Source organism: Leuciscus leuciscus (genome assembly GCF_965113295.1).
Source record: "Leuciscus leuciscus genome assembly, chromosome: 3".
In the NCBI taxonomy this organism is placed as follows: domain Eukaryota; kingdom Metazoa; phylum Chordata; class Actinopteri; order Cypriniformes; family Leuciscidae; genus Leuciscus; species Leuciscus leuciscus.
The window spans coordinates 30,924,143-30,943,258 of NC_138727.1; the positions used below are offsets into that span (position 1 = coordinate 30,924,143).

The 19,116-nt window shown below is 36.7% G+C and overlaps 1 protein-coding gene across 1 annotated transcript; it reads right to left on the reverse strand.

Annotated features, from left to right (window-relative positions):
• Positions 1-486: 486 nt before the first annotated feature.
• Positions 487-16,266, reverse strand: dis3 (DIS3 exosome endoribonuclease and 3'-5' exoribonuclease). Its single transcript, XM_082163589.1, has 21 exons — positions 15,960-16,266; positions 14,808-14,965; positions 14,539-14,732; positions 11,727-11,800; positions 11,450-11,617; positions 11,171-11,332; positions 9,482-9,598; positions 8,965-9,102; positions 8,524-8,670; positions 8,318-8,434; positions 8,128-8,229; positions 7,516-7,580; positions 7,312-7,396; positions 7,100-7,227; positions 6,906-6,992; positions 5,361-5,517; positions 3,599-3,813; positions 2,222-2,390; positions 1,962-2,120; positions 1,705-1,827; positions 487-1,123 (listed from the first exon to the last, which is right to left on the reverse strand). Exons 1-21 carry the CDS (start codon positions 16,176-16,178, stop codon positions 1,055-1,057), a joined length of 2,853 nt encoding a protein of 950 aa, XP_082019715.1. The 5' UTR covers positions 16,179-16,266; the 3' UTR covers positions 487-1,054.
• Between the last annotated feature and the right edge of the window lie 2,850 nt (positions 16,267-19,116).

Here is a 19,116-nt window from a genome sequence, read left to right on the forward strand (position 1 = left end):
TAAACTAGAGCCGAATATATTCAGCATGTACTTACAGCTGATGTGTGTTAGTTTTTCAATTAAAATGTAAAGAAATAAAGCACACGTTTCTTTCTGCATACCAAAATATACAGGGTTCCCACTGTCATAGAAACTCTGGGAATTTTACAATTATGATATTCAGGCTGGAAAAAGTCATGGGTTTAAAAAAAATAAATAATTATATTCTTAATGTACTTGTGCTCTGTCCTAAAACATTTAATCTGAGCCTTGCTGCACCATCAAAACATGGCGAAGAGTTTAGATATGTCATCATGCATGGCCAATAAGAGACAATGCCATTCCACTCGTCTGCCCATTTTAGGATTTTTGTTTTCAGGTTATAATCACTTATAGTACAATAATAGTTGATACAGTGGTCTTTAAATCTGATGCTCATAACAAATTGTCAGTGGTTCTGATTGTATTACAATGTTTTACACTTTAAGAACAAATTTGGATAATCCCTTGAACTCTACAAAGTATTTAATATAGTTTTCAGACAAACTTTCATGAGCATTTGTTCTTATCAAACAATGAAGTCAAAAATCACACAAGTGTCAATTTCAGAGGATAAATGTTTGGGCATGTGAATTTGGTTATATAAATGAATTTCACAAAAGGCATTCACAAAATCTCACACTTTTCTATGGAAAAGCTCATTTCTAATGATTGTGTTTACTGAACAAAAAAGTAACAAAAAACTCATTTCTTAAAATATTCATATTTAAAATGTAATACTGATATTCTGTTTTCACTGAAAATGAATCCAGATGGATGACAACAGTACAGCTAAAATGATAATTCTACAGTTTATCACAGATTGTAGAAAATGGTGTATTAGCTAGTTTATAAAAAAAAGCAAAAACTACTGATATAAACAAAAATAAACTACTAAAACCCTTTCATATCAATTTCTTTCACTTGTGCATTCACTCAAGGCTCCCCTGAAACTACCTTGTAGCTGATCTGAAAAGCTTTTGATTTAATTTTTGCTTTTATAATAATAAGTACTCTGCTTCTTGGTCCACAGGTGTCAGCGGTCAAGCTTGGGTTTTTTGGCCACTGGTTCCGATTCAGGAACAGGTACACTAACCCCAGGGATCTGGAAAAGGCATAAATACAAAACTATATTTTAGTGACACATTTTAAAAAGTTAATTTACTTTATTTCTACATGGTTTCGACCTGTTGACCTAACTTCTATCTAGAGATGTAGCTTATAATAATCAACAAATAAACCCAGGGAGAGATATCACTACAAATATACCATAAACAAAGGGACATAAGGGATAAATGAGCACTAGGATGGTCTTTATTGTAAAAACAAAATACGGTAAACAAAAATTGTAACTTAAATCAATATTTACTGTCCATTTATGATGTATTTGGTTGGGTAATAAATCCCATAATTATTGCAAAATGACCCTCTATGATAGAAGACACCTGGTGAGTATTATAATAGCCATTTACTGTATGAATCAACTGAAAAACTATTGATTTGAGTTAAAAATTTTTTTTTTGCATTTTAAGAATAAAGTGGAGTGATAAAAGCCATTAAACTTGTAGGGTGTAGGAGAGTGGTTAATTATAGTTTTGTGGACATAAAAAAAGCAATCACAGCTGCAATTGACCAATCAGAATCATGTATTCAAGAGAGCCATGTAATGTGCTAGCAAAAACGTACCACTGGTTCAATGAGTGCCATTCTGATCCTCTGATGCTGGAGGTTGGAAGCATCGAGGCTAATTGTCACTTTGACTTTATCAAATATGTGGAAAGTGTGTTCTTCCACTTTGAGAGTGGGACCCTGAGGAGAGAAAAAACATTCAACAACCTCAGAACATTCATAGGATCAAGCAATATCTCATGAATATAACCTGAGCTAAGGCTAGCATTGCCTGGTTATGGGCTGCGCAGACTGAGATCAAGGTTTATGCGTACCTCAGAGTCAAAGTTGAGATGAGGACTGGGTTTGTCCTTGTTTTCAAAGAACACAGTGCCCTCCAAACCAAATTTAGGAATGAGGATTATGATGGCATTTTTTCTTACAAACAGAATGAAGCCTTCCTCATTTATGATTCCTTTATTCTTGAAAAATAGCTGTAGAGACGAGAAGAAAGACACCATGTTAAAAAATTATACCACACACCATTAGAGTCGTGTTTTTTGGAGACGTGTTGATGTTAGTGCTTGCAGTTTACCTGAGTGTGGAATGCCACTGAGGCTCTCTGCGCATACTGGGCCATTTTGTGTCTGTAGTTGAGGTTGCTGCACAAGGCCGACTGCTTATGCTTGTCCATCAAATCTGGGTACGTGCTGTCTGCATTAATAGCCACCGCTAACAGACGGTGAACGATGATATCAGAGTATCTACAAAATAAAAATAAAAAACAAGCATAAATGTTCAGTCAAGAAGGGTCAATTTATGAATAGGTGAAAAATAGGTACATCATAATGAAGGTAATCCATACGACCCCAGTGGATGAATCGGTGTGTTTTTATATTTTTAACTTTTAGTTCACCCAAACATGAAAGTTCTATCATCCTTTACTTACCCTAATGTTGTTCCAAACTCATAAGACTTTCGTTAATCTTCAAAACACAAATAAATATATTTTAAATGAAATCTGAGAGATTTCTCTCCCTCCATTGAGTCTATTCACCCAAAACTCTTGATACTTCAAAATGTGCATAAACGTTACGATCATGACGTGCATCGAAAAATAAATCCATATGAATCGAAGTCTTCTGAAGAGACACAATCACTTTATGAGATGAGCAGATTTAATTCAGGCTTTTATTGACCTACAAACATTGATCAATTAAATTAAATCTACTCATAATACCAAGTGATCGTGTCTCTGTAGAAGACTTGGATTAAACTGCTTGATTCATATGGATTCATTTCACAATCTTTTTACGAATGTTTTGAACCATCAGAGTTTTGAGGGAATAGGCTTTCAATGGTGGAACATAACTTTCATTAATATCATTAATATCTTTTTTAGATTTCATTAATAGCTTCATTTGTGTTTTGAAGTTATCAAAAGTCTTATGGGCTTGGAATGACATGAGTGATTAACTGATGACAGAATTTTCATTTTTGGGAGAGCTAACCCTTTAACTATAAACCATCGCTTCCTGCCAAATGTCATACTTGGTTTCATGAGAGGGTCGAGTTTACTTTTGATTTAAAGAAAGTGTGTTCTGAAGCACTGGTCCTCTGTGCTTCTGTGTAACGTCCCAGTTCACAACATGCTTAGGTTTACGTCAAGGGTAAACTCTCTTTTGAATGCAAGTAACAACCTCGTAAATGCAAGTATGACAGCTTGTTGGCAGCAATTGTCTATAATTAAAATAAGTTTTAAATATTAGTATTTTTATACAAAGACCTATCGTTTTGCTTCAGCAGACACAGATTCATCCACTGGGATAGTATGGATTACCGTCAATGTGTTCATCTGAAGAAAGAAAGGTATACATCTAGGATGGCATGAGGGGAAGTAAATAATTTTTGGTTTGACTATGCCTCTAAATTGATTGAATATAACAATTTTACAGGGACTAGTCTGGCTCACCTTCTGATGGGTGATGTGAAGTGTGTGTAAATGGGGGATGCCAAGCCATAGTGGTGGAAATCATTGTCCATGCCAGAGCAGAAATACACAGCCTGCATCATGCAGCGGGTGGCCAGAATCCTCAGCAGAGTGTTGAAGTATGGAAAGCTCTCAGTCGTTGCATTGTTCAGGGAATCGGCTAGAGCTTTGGCTGAATCCGTATGGATTTCGAGGTCCTAGAGAAAAGAAATAACATGGCAAAAAGTTCAATAAAACTGACCAAAATGCTGCACATATTTAAAATGTGAGATGATTATAGATGCCCTGACTAACACAACACACAAATAATATACATTGCTCGCCACCTATTTGTTTACAGACCCTGATATACTCACAAAAAAAAAAAAGTTTTTAACCTTTGCTCAGGGGTAAAAATAAGTTTGAAATGGCTTTGCAATAATATATTGTTTGCAAACATTAGGACACTACCCATGCTAGGAGCCCTTTAGATTTGCATGTAAACATTTGCTGCTTCTCAATAGCTCAACAAAATCGACAGTGAGAAAAAGGAGAAAAGAACAAATTTAAAAAAGTATCTGATTATAGGGATGCAAGTATGTTTACACCAACTCTGCAATTAAGTCATATTTTTGTCTAATCTCGACCAACCGAGTCAAATTAAACTGAAAAGATTTTCAAAGAAGGTGAAGCCCCAGAGCACCCACATATTAAGTAATCATCATGGACCATTGGCAATTTGAAGATGTTTAACATGTGCAATGTTTATAGGGAAAATTAATGCTGAGCATCACTTTCGAATGTGTTCGTTCTTTGATTTCACTTCAAGTAAATCAAAGCCTTAATGATGTAACCTCTACAGCAGGCTCTCTCAACCCTGGTCCTTGGAGCTAAACTCTGCAGGAACAGTGGCCCTCGAGAACCAGGGTTGAGAACCCCTGCTCTACAGACTAGAAAAATACACTGACTTTAATCTTAATGAATCTTTTTGGTGAATGTAATCAAACATTTTGGGATCAATCAAAATTTACATCACTGTTGTATATAGAAGGTCTTTACCAGGTAAAACGTGCCCGTGAAAATCAATTCTAGTTGACAAATATGGGGAATATTGTCCTGCTTGAATTGATTTTCAAGGGCACAAACTAAATAAAAAACTTCTGACACTGGCTTGATTTAATGATGGTGGTTGTGCACTTGGTAAGTTAGTGGTATAATTTCCACAGCCAAAACCCAAAAGAAGCCCTTGTACATAATAGGTAGGTGTGCGTGGAGGCTCCGCCTTCTTTGAGATGGAAATCTTTCTTCTGTTCAGTCCGTTGAAGTCAGACGCAAGTAAAAACATGAACACACTAAAGAGAGCAGCTTTGTAGTAGAAACTGAAGTCCTAATTGAAAGAGACACTGAAACTGTTTTTTCATGTTTAATACTGTAAAGCTTTAAATCAATATATTGTATAAAGTGGTATATAAACAAACATGACTTGACTGGAGTCCTGAATATTAGAGCTTGTGCTCAGATGCTTCTTTACTGCTGTTTGCTTATCGCTGTCATTTTTGTTGTGTGTTAAATTTGTTATTGAGAAGAAAACACACAGCACATATAACATCATCTAAACACATCCAGATGTTAATAACAGTATAGCTGCAAAGGTGTGTAACTTTGCCGTGAGTATATTGGGGCCTTACTTTTTAATATATATATATATATATATATATATATATAAATAAAAAGAAGAAACATAATACAAAGAACATCCACTCACCTTTGACTTTGCAGCCTTGATGAGGATGTCATAGTTGGATGGTGGTGGTGCAGGGTGTTTCCTCAGTAGGGCACATTCTGAGAACTCATCATAGATCTTCTGCGCTACAGAGATATTTGCCAACAACATGAACTCCTCCACCATAGAATTAGTCTCCCTGGGGAAATATGTAAAGGTCATGTAACACTTTATTTCAATGGTCCACTTTAGACATTCTACTAATTATAAGTAACTTTGCAACTACATGTCAACTTCCAGTCATTAGAGTATTAGTAGACTGTCTGTTTAATATCTGCTAACTTTTTATTTTGATGGTCCACCCAACAAACATTCTACTGACTAAGTTTCTTTGCAACTATGTCAACTTATTCTACTAGCTCGAACCCTAACCTAACAGTCTACTAATACTCTAATGAGAGTTAGTTGACATGTAATTGCAAAGTTACTTATAGTTAGTAGAATGTCTAAAGTGGACTCGAAATAGTGTAAACTGTGGTGGATTTTTAATAGATAAAATAGTAAACTGTATATCAAACTAACCATGTCTCTAACATCTAACCTTACTTCCTTTTTCAGGCCTAACATGATAACACTTTGAAACACAATGTACTAAAACGTTCTGTCCTGTGTTTTTGAATGTTGTATGTTGTGTTTCCATACCCCTTTTACTGTGGTTGTGTATAAATAACAAATTTGGGAATTGAAACTAGACAGATGACTAAATTTGAACCTTGTGATTAACAATGAAGTAATCATTAAAACAAAGTTTGCTTTACCTGGTAACAGAAGGGTTTGTCTATGAAAACCAATCAAATTGTGGGGAAATGATGTAATGCAGCATGACATTTTTGCCATACCTCCTTATTCTATAAAAACTGTTGTATTCTTTTAGCTGGTGGGATTCTCAATGGAATTTGTCTGAAATCCTCTGGCCTTGCTTCTTCTTGGGGGAAATTCTCTGAAAGAAGCAAGGCGAGAGGTCCTCCGGCCGTGATTAAAGCATTTAAAGGACATTTGCTGGGGTCTTTTTGTCGATTATTCCTGCGCAGGAAGTAAGCTAGTTACGGGAACAGGTATTAGTACCCAGCCGCCGTCGATGTGTAAACGCACTAGGGTATAGGATTAGACACAGCCGCCGTCGATGTGTAAACGCACTAGGGTATAGGATTAGACACAGCCGCCGTCGATGTGTAAACGCACTAGGGTATAGGATTAGACACAGCCGCCGTCGATGTGTAAACGCACTAGGGTATAGGATTAGACACAGCCGCCGTCGATGTGAAGACGCGCTAGGATTAGACTCAGCCGCCGTCGATGTGTATAAATATTATAGGCCCAGGTAGACTTGGGTCAGATGAGATAGGACTTAGTTAGGTTTAGGGAAAAATATACGACAAAACAAAGGGCACATTTAAAACTTTAAGAATCCAGACAAAGATAGGAATATTTTATTATTCTTCAACATAAGAAATAACCAAAAAAAACCTAAAGAAAACATAGCATATTTTAAAGACTTAAAGGCAGAAAGAGGTATATGGAACTCACATCAGTTCTTTGGTCTGCAGATCTATGGGGTCATGCGTCTCACTGTCTATATGGAAACGTACTTCGGGAGAGGAGAGGGTCAGCGCTCTGAAAAATGGTCAAATAAGCAACCCTTACAAACTGTCAACGCAAAGGGTTAAAGTCTGCTTCAGAATCATAGTTTCAAAATTACAGATCTAGTTAAATGGAAATACCCTTTGTCAATCCTCCGGCCCTTTAAGATCTTGGCTAGTTTGTTAAGGCCCCGCAGGCTCTTTGTGATGTCATCATTCATGGTGGTGTCATCGATCCTCATCTGAGCTTCGGCATATGTAAGGGAGGCCTTACAAGACAAAACAACACTAACTTGAAGACCATCATAGAACATAGTTTTAAACACATTTTTTTCAAATTAGAGGCAGCATACCTTGGAGTTAATGATGCTCTTTGTGAAGTGATTTTTGATGATTTCAGCTTTGTGGTTCATCTCCCAAATACAAGAAAATGCTAACCTGAGTGTCAAAGTAAATATTAGACAGTGAAGGTTAAAGCATATTTAATGTGTAAATATATAATAAAGAGTTAACAAAGCATAATCACATAGAGGATAATGGTTTCATAGAAAGCACACCTCTCAACATTGGACCGCAGAGAGCACAAGTTGGAACTCAGAAGTTCAGGAACCATGTCAATTCTCTGTGGAAAGGAATGACTATTTTATCACAAAAAAGTAATATGCACAACAAAAAAACAACTAAAAGATTAATCCTACACTACCAATAAAAAGTTTGGGGTTGGTAAATTTAAAAAAAAAAAAATCTTAAAAGTCTCATGCTTCACCAAGGTTGTATTTATTTAATAAAAATATACAGTAAAACATAGTAATAATATGAATTATTATTACAATTTAAAATAACCTCCTTTTATTACAAGTTAAAAACAGTTCTGCCGCTTAATATTTTTGTATAAACTGTGATATTTTTTTTTCAGAATTCTTTGACGAGTAGAATGAATGACATTTAAAATATCTTTTATGTAACAATATAAAGGTCTTTACTGTCGATTTGATCAATTTATAGCATCCTTTCTAAATAAAAGTATTAATTTATTATTAAAAATAACACTAATAACCTTATAATTAATCAATAGTAAAACTAAACAAAAGGCTTATTTAAAATGAGTATTTCTGGTTATAGCTTTTGACCCAGCCAATCCATAATCATTTTTTTCCATAAACAAGTACCTTTCCACAAAGGTAGACTGTAGTGCCTCGGCTTGCTGCCTCTTGATCTAGTGCATTTCCTGGCCGAATAAAATGGCTGACATCTGCTATGTGAACGCCAACCTAAAAGAAAAGCATGCCATTCAATACAAAACCCCAAAGGAACAGCACTACTACATTCCCTTTACCTTTCAAAATACTTTACACATACCTCCAAGTTTCCATTCTCCAGTTCCCGACAGTGAAGAGCATCATCAATATCCGTACAGCCAGGAGGATCCACACTACACACAAAGAGGTGTCTGAGATCTGCTCTGACCTTTAACTCCTGCAGGAAATCACAGATAAACATCAAGCCTTGAGCATTTCCAGAGTTATAATGAAACATTCTGACACAACAAAGCATGACTGCCCTACCTCCTCAGTAATACTCCAGGGCATCTTGGGAAGGAAGCTGAGAACAGCCTGAGAGAAGGGCTGGTGAGGAACATCATGTTCTAGGAGAAGCACCTCTGTCTCAGTCTCTTTATCTCCTGCAGTACCCAGGTTTTTAACAAAGTGTCCCTGAGAGACATGGAGAAAAATAATATAAAGTGATCTTGAAATGACCAGTGGAATTTTAACATCCAGGCTTCCAGACTCAAGCTATGTTTAATCATTCATTTAAAACAGTCTGTGTAAAGATGCAGAAAAAGTAGATATTAATACACAGTATGCAGGATTGATAATCCTAAATGCAAGCTTGCATAAAAACACAATATAAATGCATCTCTGAGGGAATTCTGTTGCCTAAAGCTCGAGTCAAATCAGCATGCCATTATTTGTATAAAGTGAAGAGCGTAAATGACTGACACTTACGTTTGGGTATCTGGAGTTTTTAGGCCAGCCATCTATAGCAACCATAATCCTCTGTCCAACCAGAGTTGCTGCTTGTCTAGTCTCAATTCGAATACGTGGGATTCGTCGGTCTGCTGGGGTGAAAAGGTGTCTTGTTGCCTGGTGTTAAAAGTTCAAAACAGTTCATTAATGCAATGCATCAGACAAACATCAAGAGATTAAGGAAAAAGAAAAAAAGCTAATTCCCCCCTAAGCAGTCATGTAATACTGACCAAAATACAGTGATTATATGGGCAAAACTGTATTATTGTTCATTTATCTGTAAAGAATGAGATTTCCATTCAATAAGAAAACTATTCTGCCGCCACATTTCAAACTTCATTAGTTCAGTTTACACTAATAATCACTTCATGTAACTCACATATATTTCATGTCATTTATTCCTGTAATGGCAAAGCTGAGTTTTCAGCATCATTACTCCAGTCTTCAGTGTCACATGATCTTTCATAAATCATTGTAACATGCTGATCACTGTTACCTCTTTGATCTGTGACAGTAAGAGCATCCCACAGAAAGGCCTCCAGTTCCTCTTTATAACGCCCACCACTCGTCCAGTGGGCTTAAGAGCGCTAGACTCCGATGCTTCACTCTTCAACTACAACACAACAGCAAAGAGTCACTACACACATTACAAAGGTGTCATACAAGTCACAAAAATAAGGGATGCACAATATATCGGCCACCATATCGGTATCGGACGATATATGTTCGTTTTTAATGTTATCGTTATCGGCCCACTAAGAAAATTTGGCCGATATATTAAATCTGATAAATAATGAATTTATTTCCTCCAGGTGAGACACTTCAGATGCGCACTGTTCGCCATGATGGTTTTGAATTACTTGAAATATGATTTGAATCACTTAAAAAAGGAAAATAAGTAAGGGATAATCCACAGCTAGCCATGCATTAAAGGATTTTAATGCACGACGTAGAGGCGAAGAACCGCCCGACGCGAAGCGGAGGGTGGTTGCCTCTACGAAGTGCATTAAAATTCTTTAATGCATGGCTAGCTGTGGATTATCCCGCTTATACCTTGGTTATTTGCCAAGTTAAAAACAAGTTAAAGCTGTAACTGATGTTCACAGTGTAATTTTTTAACAGACGTGTAAAAATGACGGTTATTTTCTTAAGTTAGTTCTAGCACTCCGTCCACTTTAAATAAAGTAGAGCCATCGGATTGCTTTTATTTGAATGATTCATCACATTTATTTAAATTCATTATTAAAAGAGAGAGACAGAGAACTGAAAGAGAAGGAACAGAGAGAGAGAGAGAGAGAGAGAGAGAGAGATGCGTGCGCGAGTTAACGTTACCTGTGTGCGTCTCTTTAAAGTCTAGCAGCTACAGTCCCCTCGTTGCTTAAGCATATAGCTAACTTAATGATTCTTTAATGGATTTATTAAAATTATTTATGAATGACAGGCAACACTGACAGTGACAAGGCAATCTTTATTTGAACTAATCATGTCATTTATTTATTGTTAATTCTTTGTGCCGCTTTTTGTCATTCAACAAGTCTTCTTTTTCGTCTTGTGCCTGGGCCCATTTCTCAAAATTGCCATATTCACCATACAAATTAAACGATATGCAAAAATCATCCATTTAGCCTACCTAAATAAACGTTTTCATATGAGTCTCTCACTCTGCTTGCAAGTGTAACTGTGTTACTATGGTTACCAATGTTTATAGTAGCGGATTCATTTCGAACTGTAACTGTAATCAAACTGACTGGAACTACCTGTGCATTAAAGGGTTTTACTGCACACCTTCCAGCCAATCAGAATCGAGTATTTAAACAGCCCATGGTATAAATACAGTTAAGTGCAACATGTGTTGTCCCATAGGCTACATCAAATTGCAATGAGAAAATAATAATTGTGTGCTTGGGACAAGGCTTTTATTGGTCATGACTTTTTTTTTTGTAATCATGCTCTCAAATTACATCAAAATTTGGATTTAGATTTATCAGCCAATATATCGGTTGTCGGCTTTCAAATATAAAGGTTTATCGGTATCGGCCAAAATTTTCATACCGGTTCATCCCTAACAACAATACATAAACCCATAATACATTATTGAAATAAAGGGTTCTGATGCAACTACACAGTGTCTTTCGATACATTCTAGTAATTATATCAACTGTTGATCTTATGGGACTTATCCTACCTTATTCTCAGTCTCATCCTCCTCAGCATCTTCATCATTTGGACTATCGTCCAGCAGCACAACAGATGATGGAGCAACCCAGTGTTCTTTGGGTAGGAGTTCAACAGCCACTACATCCTGATGCACAGCCCGGTTTAAGTTCTGAAAGCCTCGAAGTAGAACCTGCCAGAACATATAATGTTACAAATGTTCTTAAAAATGACTAGAAATACATGAATAAATTATTTTATAAAATTTAAATAATCAATAGCTTGTCTTTCATCACGATAACCTGCCTACCTCATTGATATCCGCCCCCTCTCGATGTATAAAGACCGTACCCTCCAGATAGTTATCTCTGTTGGCATGGAATGTGCCCTGAAGAAACGTTCCGTTCTTAATGCCAGTCTGAATCCTGGATAAGGGCAGGTGCTCTGGAAAGAGTAACTTACTGCCAGTGACTTCATTCTATAGAGAATCATAAAAAAAGACATAAGTCATTATATAAAACAATTTTTTTTTTTTTTTTACAAAAACGAAAAGCTTTCTTGATCATTCATCATCACATTGTACGCACTTGATCATCAGCTGTCAATGCAAGCCTGTCCACAAGCTCAGGATTGCCAATCAAGCTCTTGATATACTCTTCACCTAGAAAAGAATATAGAAATAAAACCTGCATTCATTTTTAAATCTTAATTGTAACAATTATGCAAATATCCTTACATGAAGATTGAGGCTGTCAATTAAAATTTCCTAATTATAAATTAATGCGATTTTTACTCTACCGTTCAAAAGTTTGGGTTGGTAAGATTTTTTGATTGTTTTTGAAAGTAACTATGGCTGCATTTATTTAATTAAAATACAGTAAAAACAGACTACTTTAATATATTTTAAAATGTAATTTATTCCTGTGATAGCAAAGCTGAATTTTCAGCATCGTTACTTTTAGGTAAAAGAGCCAATCGCTGATTGGTAAAGTCAAGCGCTTCACTGCAGCTGCCGTTAGAAGCTCCGGTTCCCATAATAACCTGAGACTCGCGCTTAGGACTGCACATGAGCATTGGCTCGTCTAGCCTGAAAAACGCTTATGAGCATTAGAAACAACATTTATGAGACAGTTCATGTCAGATTTTGTTGCGGATTCGAAATATGTTATTTAACTGTGAGTTCGGCAAGCAGTTTTTGAGATTTCAGGATTTCCCCATTCAAATAGATAGGATGTCCGAAATAGCTGCCCGGAGGCGTTGCAAATATGGCCGCCGAGTGAACAGACTTTCCTTGAAAGGGACTTTGGTACAAGACAGAGCTCTGCAAGTTGTTTACATTCATTATCACTGCAATGTTATACGCTTTGAGACATGAGGTCATTTAATGCTGAGGTCATTTAATGCTGACCACCGTAATGCTTTGCAGACTCTGCTCTGTGCGTTCATGTGTTTTTGAGGAGGCGTGGCTTTAGAGACACTCTGAAGGCATTTTCACTCTTATGTTTTCAAAGCTAGCTGGCTATTGCTAACCTCTCCAAAAATTGCCCACCATAGCTTTAACAGCTGCTCAATATTTTTGTGGAAACAGTGATACTTGTTTCAGGATTCTTTGACAAATAGACGAGAATACTTTTTGTGCGCAAAAACAAACAAAAATAACGACTTTATTCAACTATTCATTTTCTACGCTGTTACACTACGTGAACTCACATCAGAAGCCCACACAGAAGAAAATGAATAGTTGAATAAAGTCGTTATTTTGGGGGGTTTTGCGCACAAAAAGTATTCTCGTCACTTGAAAAAATAAAGGTTGAGCCACTGTAGTCACTTGGACCAATTTAACGGTGTCTTTACTAACTTTTCTACCTTGCAGCCAAGCGGCAACCTCCCCGTCTCTCTCTTGAAACCAACACGGAAGTGAGTTAAACTGCAATTCATTAACTGGCCGCTTGGCCTGGCTGCAGAAGTGAGTCAAATCTGTATCTCCCTCATGTTAAAATTGCCAACTTTACAGCAGAAAAAAACATGTTTACAGCCTGGATCTCTATGTGGCTTTGGTCTATACAGCTAATTTTGCCCTTCATAACAACTGTGAGGGGGGTGAATTTTTTTATAACTCGTCCGTTTAGTTGATTAATATTTAAATTTAAGGGTGTGGCCACTTGAGTGACAGATGGATTGCCGCTGTCAATGCTAGCCGTTTGTCTGCTGTTACTAGCCGTCACTTCACCTCAGCAAATGTTAGCTGCTGAACTTGCCTTCTCTGCAGTGTTTGTGCTTTTTTTCGGGGTTATTTCATAAAATGTAATACTTGGGTACAAAGCCCACGTCTTTGGATTCCGTCGTTATCGTTTGAGAGAACAACCAGCGCTGTATTTCAGTTGTTTTCCTCTGTGAACATGGATGGATGTCTGACAATTTCTTTGCTTTTTGGGGTTCTCAAATTTAAAACGTCAATAAAGGCTCGTTCATTCTGCTATCATGGAACAGATGGATTATAATATGTTTATGTACTGTCAGATGAAATCATGCAGGCGTCGGCGCTTTCTCCGTCCGTGCATTAAATGCACATGAATGAGCGCGGATTTTCTAGCGCATTTACTTGCACTTCAAAGGCAATATATCTATGGTTTAACGGTTTAACCAATTTGAGAGGCGGCCAAAATCAGAATTTAAAATGGACTGAATAAGCTCTCTACGAACTTGAGCGATGCCGCGCTGACGGACCATGAAAGAGTGACTGACATGTAACGTTATGCACATAAATCACTGTCACGCACAAACACTCTCGAAGTAATACACAGTCTCACTTGTAGCCATGTCTTTTAACTATTATAATATTTCGAAGGGCAAAAATAGGAACTTTTAATTGGCTTTACATCATCAGCTAACTCGATCACGTCGAGCTAGGTGATTTCAGATAGCCAGGCTCATATCTATGGCCAGGCTTCTTAGCTCCACTCACGCCCCGCCTGTTTGCCTATTTTCTGTTATCCGGGAGTGACGCAAGGCCAAGATGGCGACGGCCGGCTCCGCCCACTTTAGGCTTCAAAAATGCTCTTCAGAAACCTACGGGTGACGTCACGGACACTAGGTCCATATTTTTTTACAGTCTATGCTTGCAGCCTATGAAGGAGTGAGCCAGCACTCAGATGTCATCAAAAATATCTTCATTTGTGTTCCGAAGATGAACGAAAGTCTTACGGGGTTGGAACAACATGAGGGTGAGTGATTACTGACAGAAGTTTCATTTTTGGGTGAACTAACCCTTTAACATGAACAATTAAATTCAAACTAACCCTAAACTAGCCATAATAAAGACAGTACTTCAAACTTCCAGTGCCACATTGACATCAAGAACAATAAAAGAAAAAAGAAAGAAAAAAAAAAGTTTCTTACATCTGTACACAATCAGACCACACTGCTCTGCCTTTTCTTTATTAGCCCGGTCATTGGTCAGCAGAACCACTTTCAGTGGGCCACCATCGGTCACTTTAGCCAGGTGATCGGTGTACCACTTAGCAGCGACACGGATGGCTCGATCATTACGATCATTAGCACTTTCCCCTTGCTCTCGCTCAATGAATGTCTCCCTTTAATCAAAGAGAATTATGAGACAGATGCATTCAAGAATGTACTGTTAAGACAAGCTTCTCAGGATGTGTTACCTGTGATGCTCATTAGTGAAGGTGTAGAAGTGCTTATCCTTCTCATGAATAGCATCCTTGATTCTTTTGTAGACCGTGGGGCTCCTGTGTCTGACTTCTTGTAAAACGGTCTGAAGAATGACGACGTTCCTGATCAGAGGGTCCACGAGGATGTCAAGCTGTCAGAATTGAAAAGCAAATCAGTAACGTCTCATTTAAGGCAACACACTCCAAGCAAAACCATTGTTTTTTCATGCATTGGTCAATTTTGAGATGTTGGGTTATTTTGCCCCATAAAACGTATTTTTTCAGACTAGTGGAAAGAAAATATACAAAAAAAACACATTTAAGTGTTTATTTTAATACATCTTATTTATGTGCTTCTGTCGATTTCAATTACAATACATATGTTCAAAGGCTGTTTTCTCAAAATCTCCACTTCAGTAGCACTTAAATGCACCAAACTGTTTTATTCCCATCTGTATTCTGAAGGTTTTTACAGAAGGGTTTGTTCATACATCATTCGCCTGGTTTGTATAACATTTTATTCCTTAAAATATGGTCTTTTTTTTTTTCGAGCTGTTGACATTTTTTATATTAATAAGTGAGTGATAAAACAGATATCCCAAATCCCCTCTGTAAAAACTTTGAATATGTCAACAAAATAAAAACAAGAATTTAGAACCTGGCTTTATTCAAATATTCTGATTTCTGAGTTCAAAACATTTATGCAAATCAGTGCATATTTAATTAGATGTGGCTTTATTTGCACATTTAAATTACATTTCAGAAAACTTGCAATGCAATAATTTATCTGTATACTGTGAATAATCAAGTTGGAAAATATGGTGATACATAGTCCTTTTTATTACCTTATCCAAAGTGACATGAACGTTGCAATTGCAAGATGCTTAGGATTGCAGTTATGATAAAACGATTTTTTTTTTTGAGGATCACCTATACTAAGAATGCCTTCCATGTGCAATAGGTTTCTTTGGTGCTTCGTATTATGGCACACACTCACACTGACCTAAACAAGAAGTCATCTGATTTTCTAACATGCTGATATGACAGTTGATTGATTACAAAAACAAATAAAAATGCATGTTATTGTTAATAACAGCGAATTGAAATAATTAAATTGAAATGAGATTAAAATGAGTGACCATTTACCTGATGTAAAACCACATTGGTGTCTGGTATTAAATAGTGAGGATACGAGCACAGGTTACTCTCTATGCACGCGTCCTCTTGTAACACTGGAGCTTCATCTTTGCACTCCTTACAAACTTCACTTCCGCACCAGATGTCATCTCGGAGGTAATGTTCGCGCACTATTTTCAACACTCCACCAGAGCGGGTCTTCTTCACAAATGTTTTAGATTTTAACATGGTCCAAACTGTATCGACTGTGGTTTTGAGGAGCTGTTCCACCAAAACACACTCAGATAACCCACGTGTGTATAGACCAGTGCGCCAACTAAATATTATTCCGGAGTGATTCAGCGAGGCAAAGGGATCTTTACCTTATTTTTGAACAGCACTGCACTTAAAATGCACATATAAAACGATAAAAATGTATTTGTTAAAACTGTACACTATCCGGAGGCTCCGAGCAGCCAGAGTGTGTTTTACAGCTGTTCCCTTACAGTTCCAAACTCCCCAAAAGGTACTGTCTGGCCATTTTGATGTTCACAATGGGGTGGAGTTAGAGCTGAGTTGGTCTCCTCTGTCTTTACCATATTACACCACTAGAGGGAGATACAACACTTATTATCCAAGACGATGTACGTCAATGTGTGGGAAGGGCGGCATAGCTAAAGTGTATCATTTGACTTGTCCCAATGCCCCCTTTTTTTTGTTCTTTTTTTGTTGTTGTAATAGACACATTTACTTGAGAAAATCTATTATTTTGTCCCTGTGCTAAAACAGCTCCTGATTTGCTTCCTGAATGCAATACTGTTCACGGTTCACACTGATTTGATTCTCATGAACGAAGCAAAAGGCACATTTTGTTTTAGTACATTTGCAATTGAGCCTCTGAAAGCGTTTTGTGATGCCACAAGCCTCTTAAATGGCTAATTTAAAACAACATTTAGTCCTCCTAATTCAATTTGAAGCTTTTACAACATTCTTTTTTTTAAATGAATTGAATTAATATTATTATTTTAATTATTTATTACCCTAACCTTAATCTTTTTATTTTAAAGTCATCATTTCCATTTTATAGGTTAAAATAAAGGCAAAATGACCATCATGTTCCAACTGTGAAAACCAGCTATCAGAATTTATCATAGCCTCAATTCGACTGGTGGTTTATTCCATGCAACCTCATTCTATGATGGCTAATTCTCATAGACTATCTATCAAAACAATTTTTTAAAAGGTTTTGACATAGGCTATTTGCTCTTTTTCTAAAATATGTTTCATTTAGGGCTCTTAGCACTATGCAAAATCATGTTAAATAAAATGAATACAATTTGTTCATGAATGATTTGAGACCTCTATAGTGCCTGCAAACAAATATGATTATTTTCATAAATACAAACAATGTGTAATACAATACTGGACATATACATATTTTCCATTTGTTTTCAGAGCTTAAATGTGGTTGGTCATGTTAAAGTTTAAAGAGCTTAGTTTTAAAGTTGTACTGTGTTTTTCACATCGTCAACATTCATATAATTATCTTCCGATACACACATGAGTCAGAGCCCTAGATCAGTAGAGGGCAGAATGAATTCCTAAATGATTCATTGAGATGAACCAAAAGTACCAAACAAACAATCACTAAACATTTGTAGAACTGATCCTTGACTGAAGATTTAGCTGTATTAATGTTGTGCTTCATTAGACATTTTGCAGTCACCCATGATTTATGAGCATGAGAAAATGTGTCAACGTTTCGGTTGGTGCATGTTTCCTTAGATACCAGACAGATAAGGTCTTGTGCATATGGTCTTACCTAGCCTGTTCCAAAACTGTTCTCCTCTAATAACTCACATAGCAAACAACTGCACTGCTGCCTTTATTCATGGCTCACATAACAGCCGTATTTTGGGGATATGCAGTGTGCTCTACATGAACCGCATGCTATCAGAAGAAGATAAATTATTTTGCTATTTTTCATTGTGCAATCATACGACACTAGAAAATATGCATGCAATTAAATACTTCTCAGAAATCATGAAAACAGACCTACATTTTTTTACAAATTACCCACAATCTGTGTCAGGGTTTTTTATTCTTTTGATCAAATATGATCATCCTCATGAGAGAACCCCCATCCTAAAGTTTAAAAGGCATATATATTATTATATATTTTCATGTATAAAGACATTAAAGGTAGGCTACAATATGTAAGAATTTTCTATCAAAATATCCAAAAACCACTTACACAGTGTTATATAATTTCTTTCAATTGTTTACTTCCATTATTCTACATGTTTCCAAGAATTTGTAAATTCAGAGAAATTCACAATTTTAAATAGTGCCCGTCCCTGTTCACTTGTCGCCTGTCTATGACGTAATATCCACGTTAGCCCTGGTTTCCACTTGTACTGCCATAGTATCCATGGCGACAGACGTGGAGAACTGCGTAGTGCGTAACGTCTAGCGAAACGCTGTTGTTATTTCGTTCAAACATTCTGGACCATGGCAAGCAGACTTTGGGACAAAAGGAGAACTAAAATGAGGATCAATATCGGCGTGGCATTTTCGAGATGCCGAGAGCTCCACGTCCGCGACTAACTTGGACTTGACAGAGATGCCGCTCTTGCATGTACTTTATTAGACAGGTGACTTGCAAATGTACATAAATCAATGTTATATAGCTCAACATGATGAAATGTTAGAATATGATCAGTATGTTATTCTAATGTTGATCTAGCTTACTGTCTCATGCAGCCAACAAACTAACACATAGAATAACATTATAACTTTCAACACACTCAAATGCTGTTTAGTATGATAGTGCAATATTAGACCAAATGAAACAGCGCTGCGTTACCTCACAATTTTTATTTGTTACATAAACTGACCAGTTTGAGTAGTAATTCAGCACTTGCGGGTAGTTTGGTATAATTAAATGTCCTCATTTCTTTATATCCATAGGACTCGCGTTGAGGCGCTGATATCTGTCTCTTATTAGCAATCTGCTTCATTCCCCAGTCATGTTAAAAAACATGAATGTCACTCATCCATAAACATTATTTCCCATAAACATTATCAGATCCATCGGCATGACGACAAAGTTCATGATTCCGCTTATTCACTGCGTCATCAATCTACGCCTTTGTTATTGTAAGAGGTTAGCGACCCCTAGCTGTGA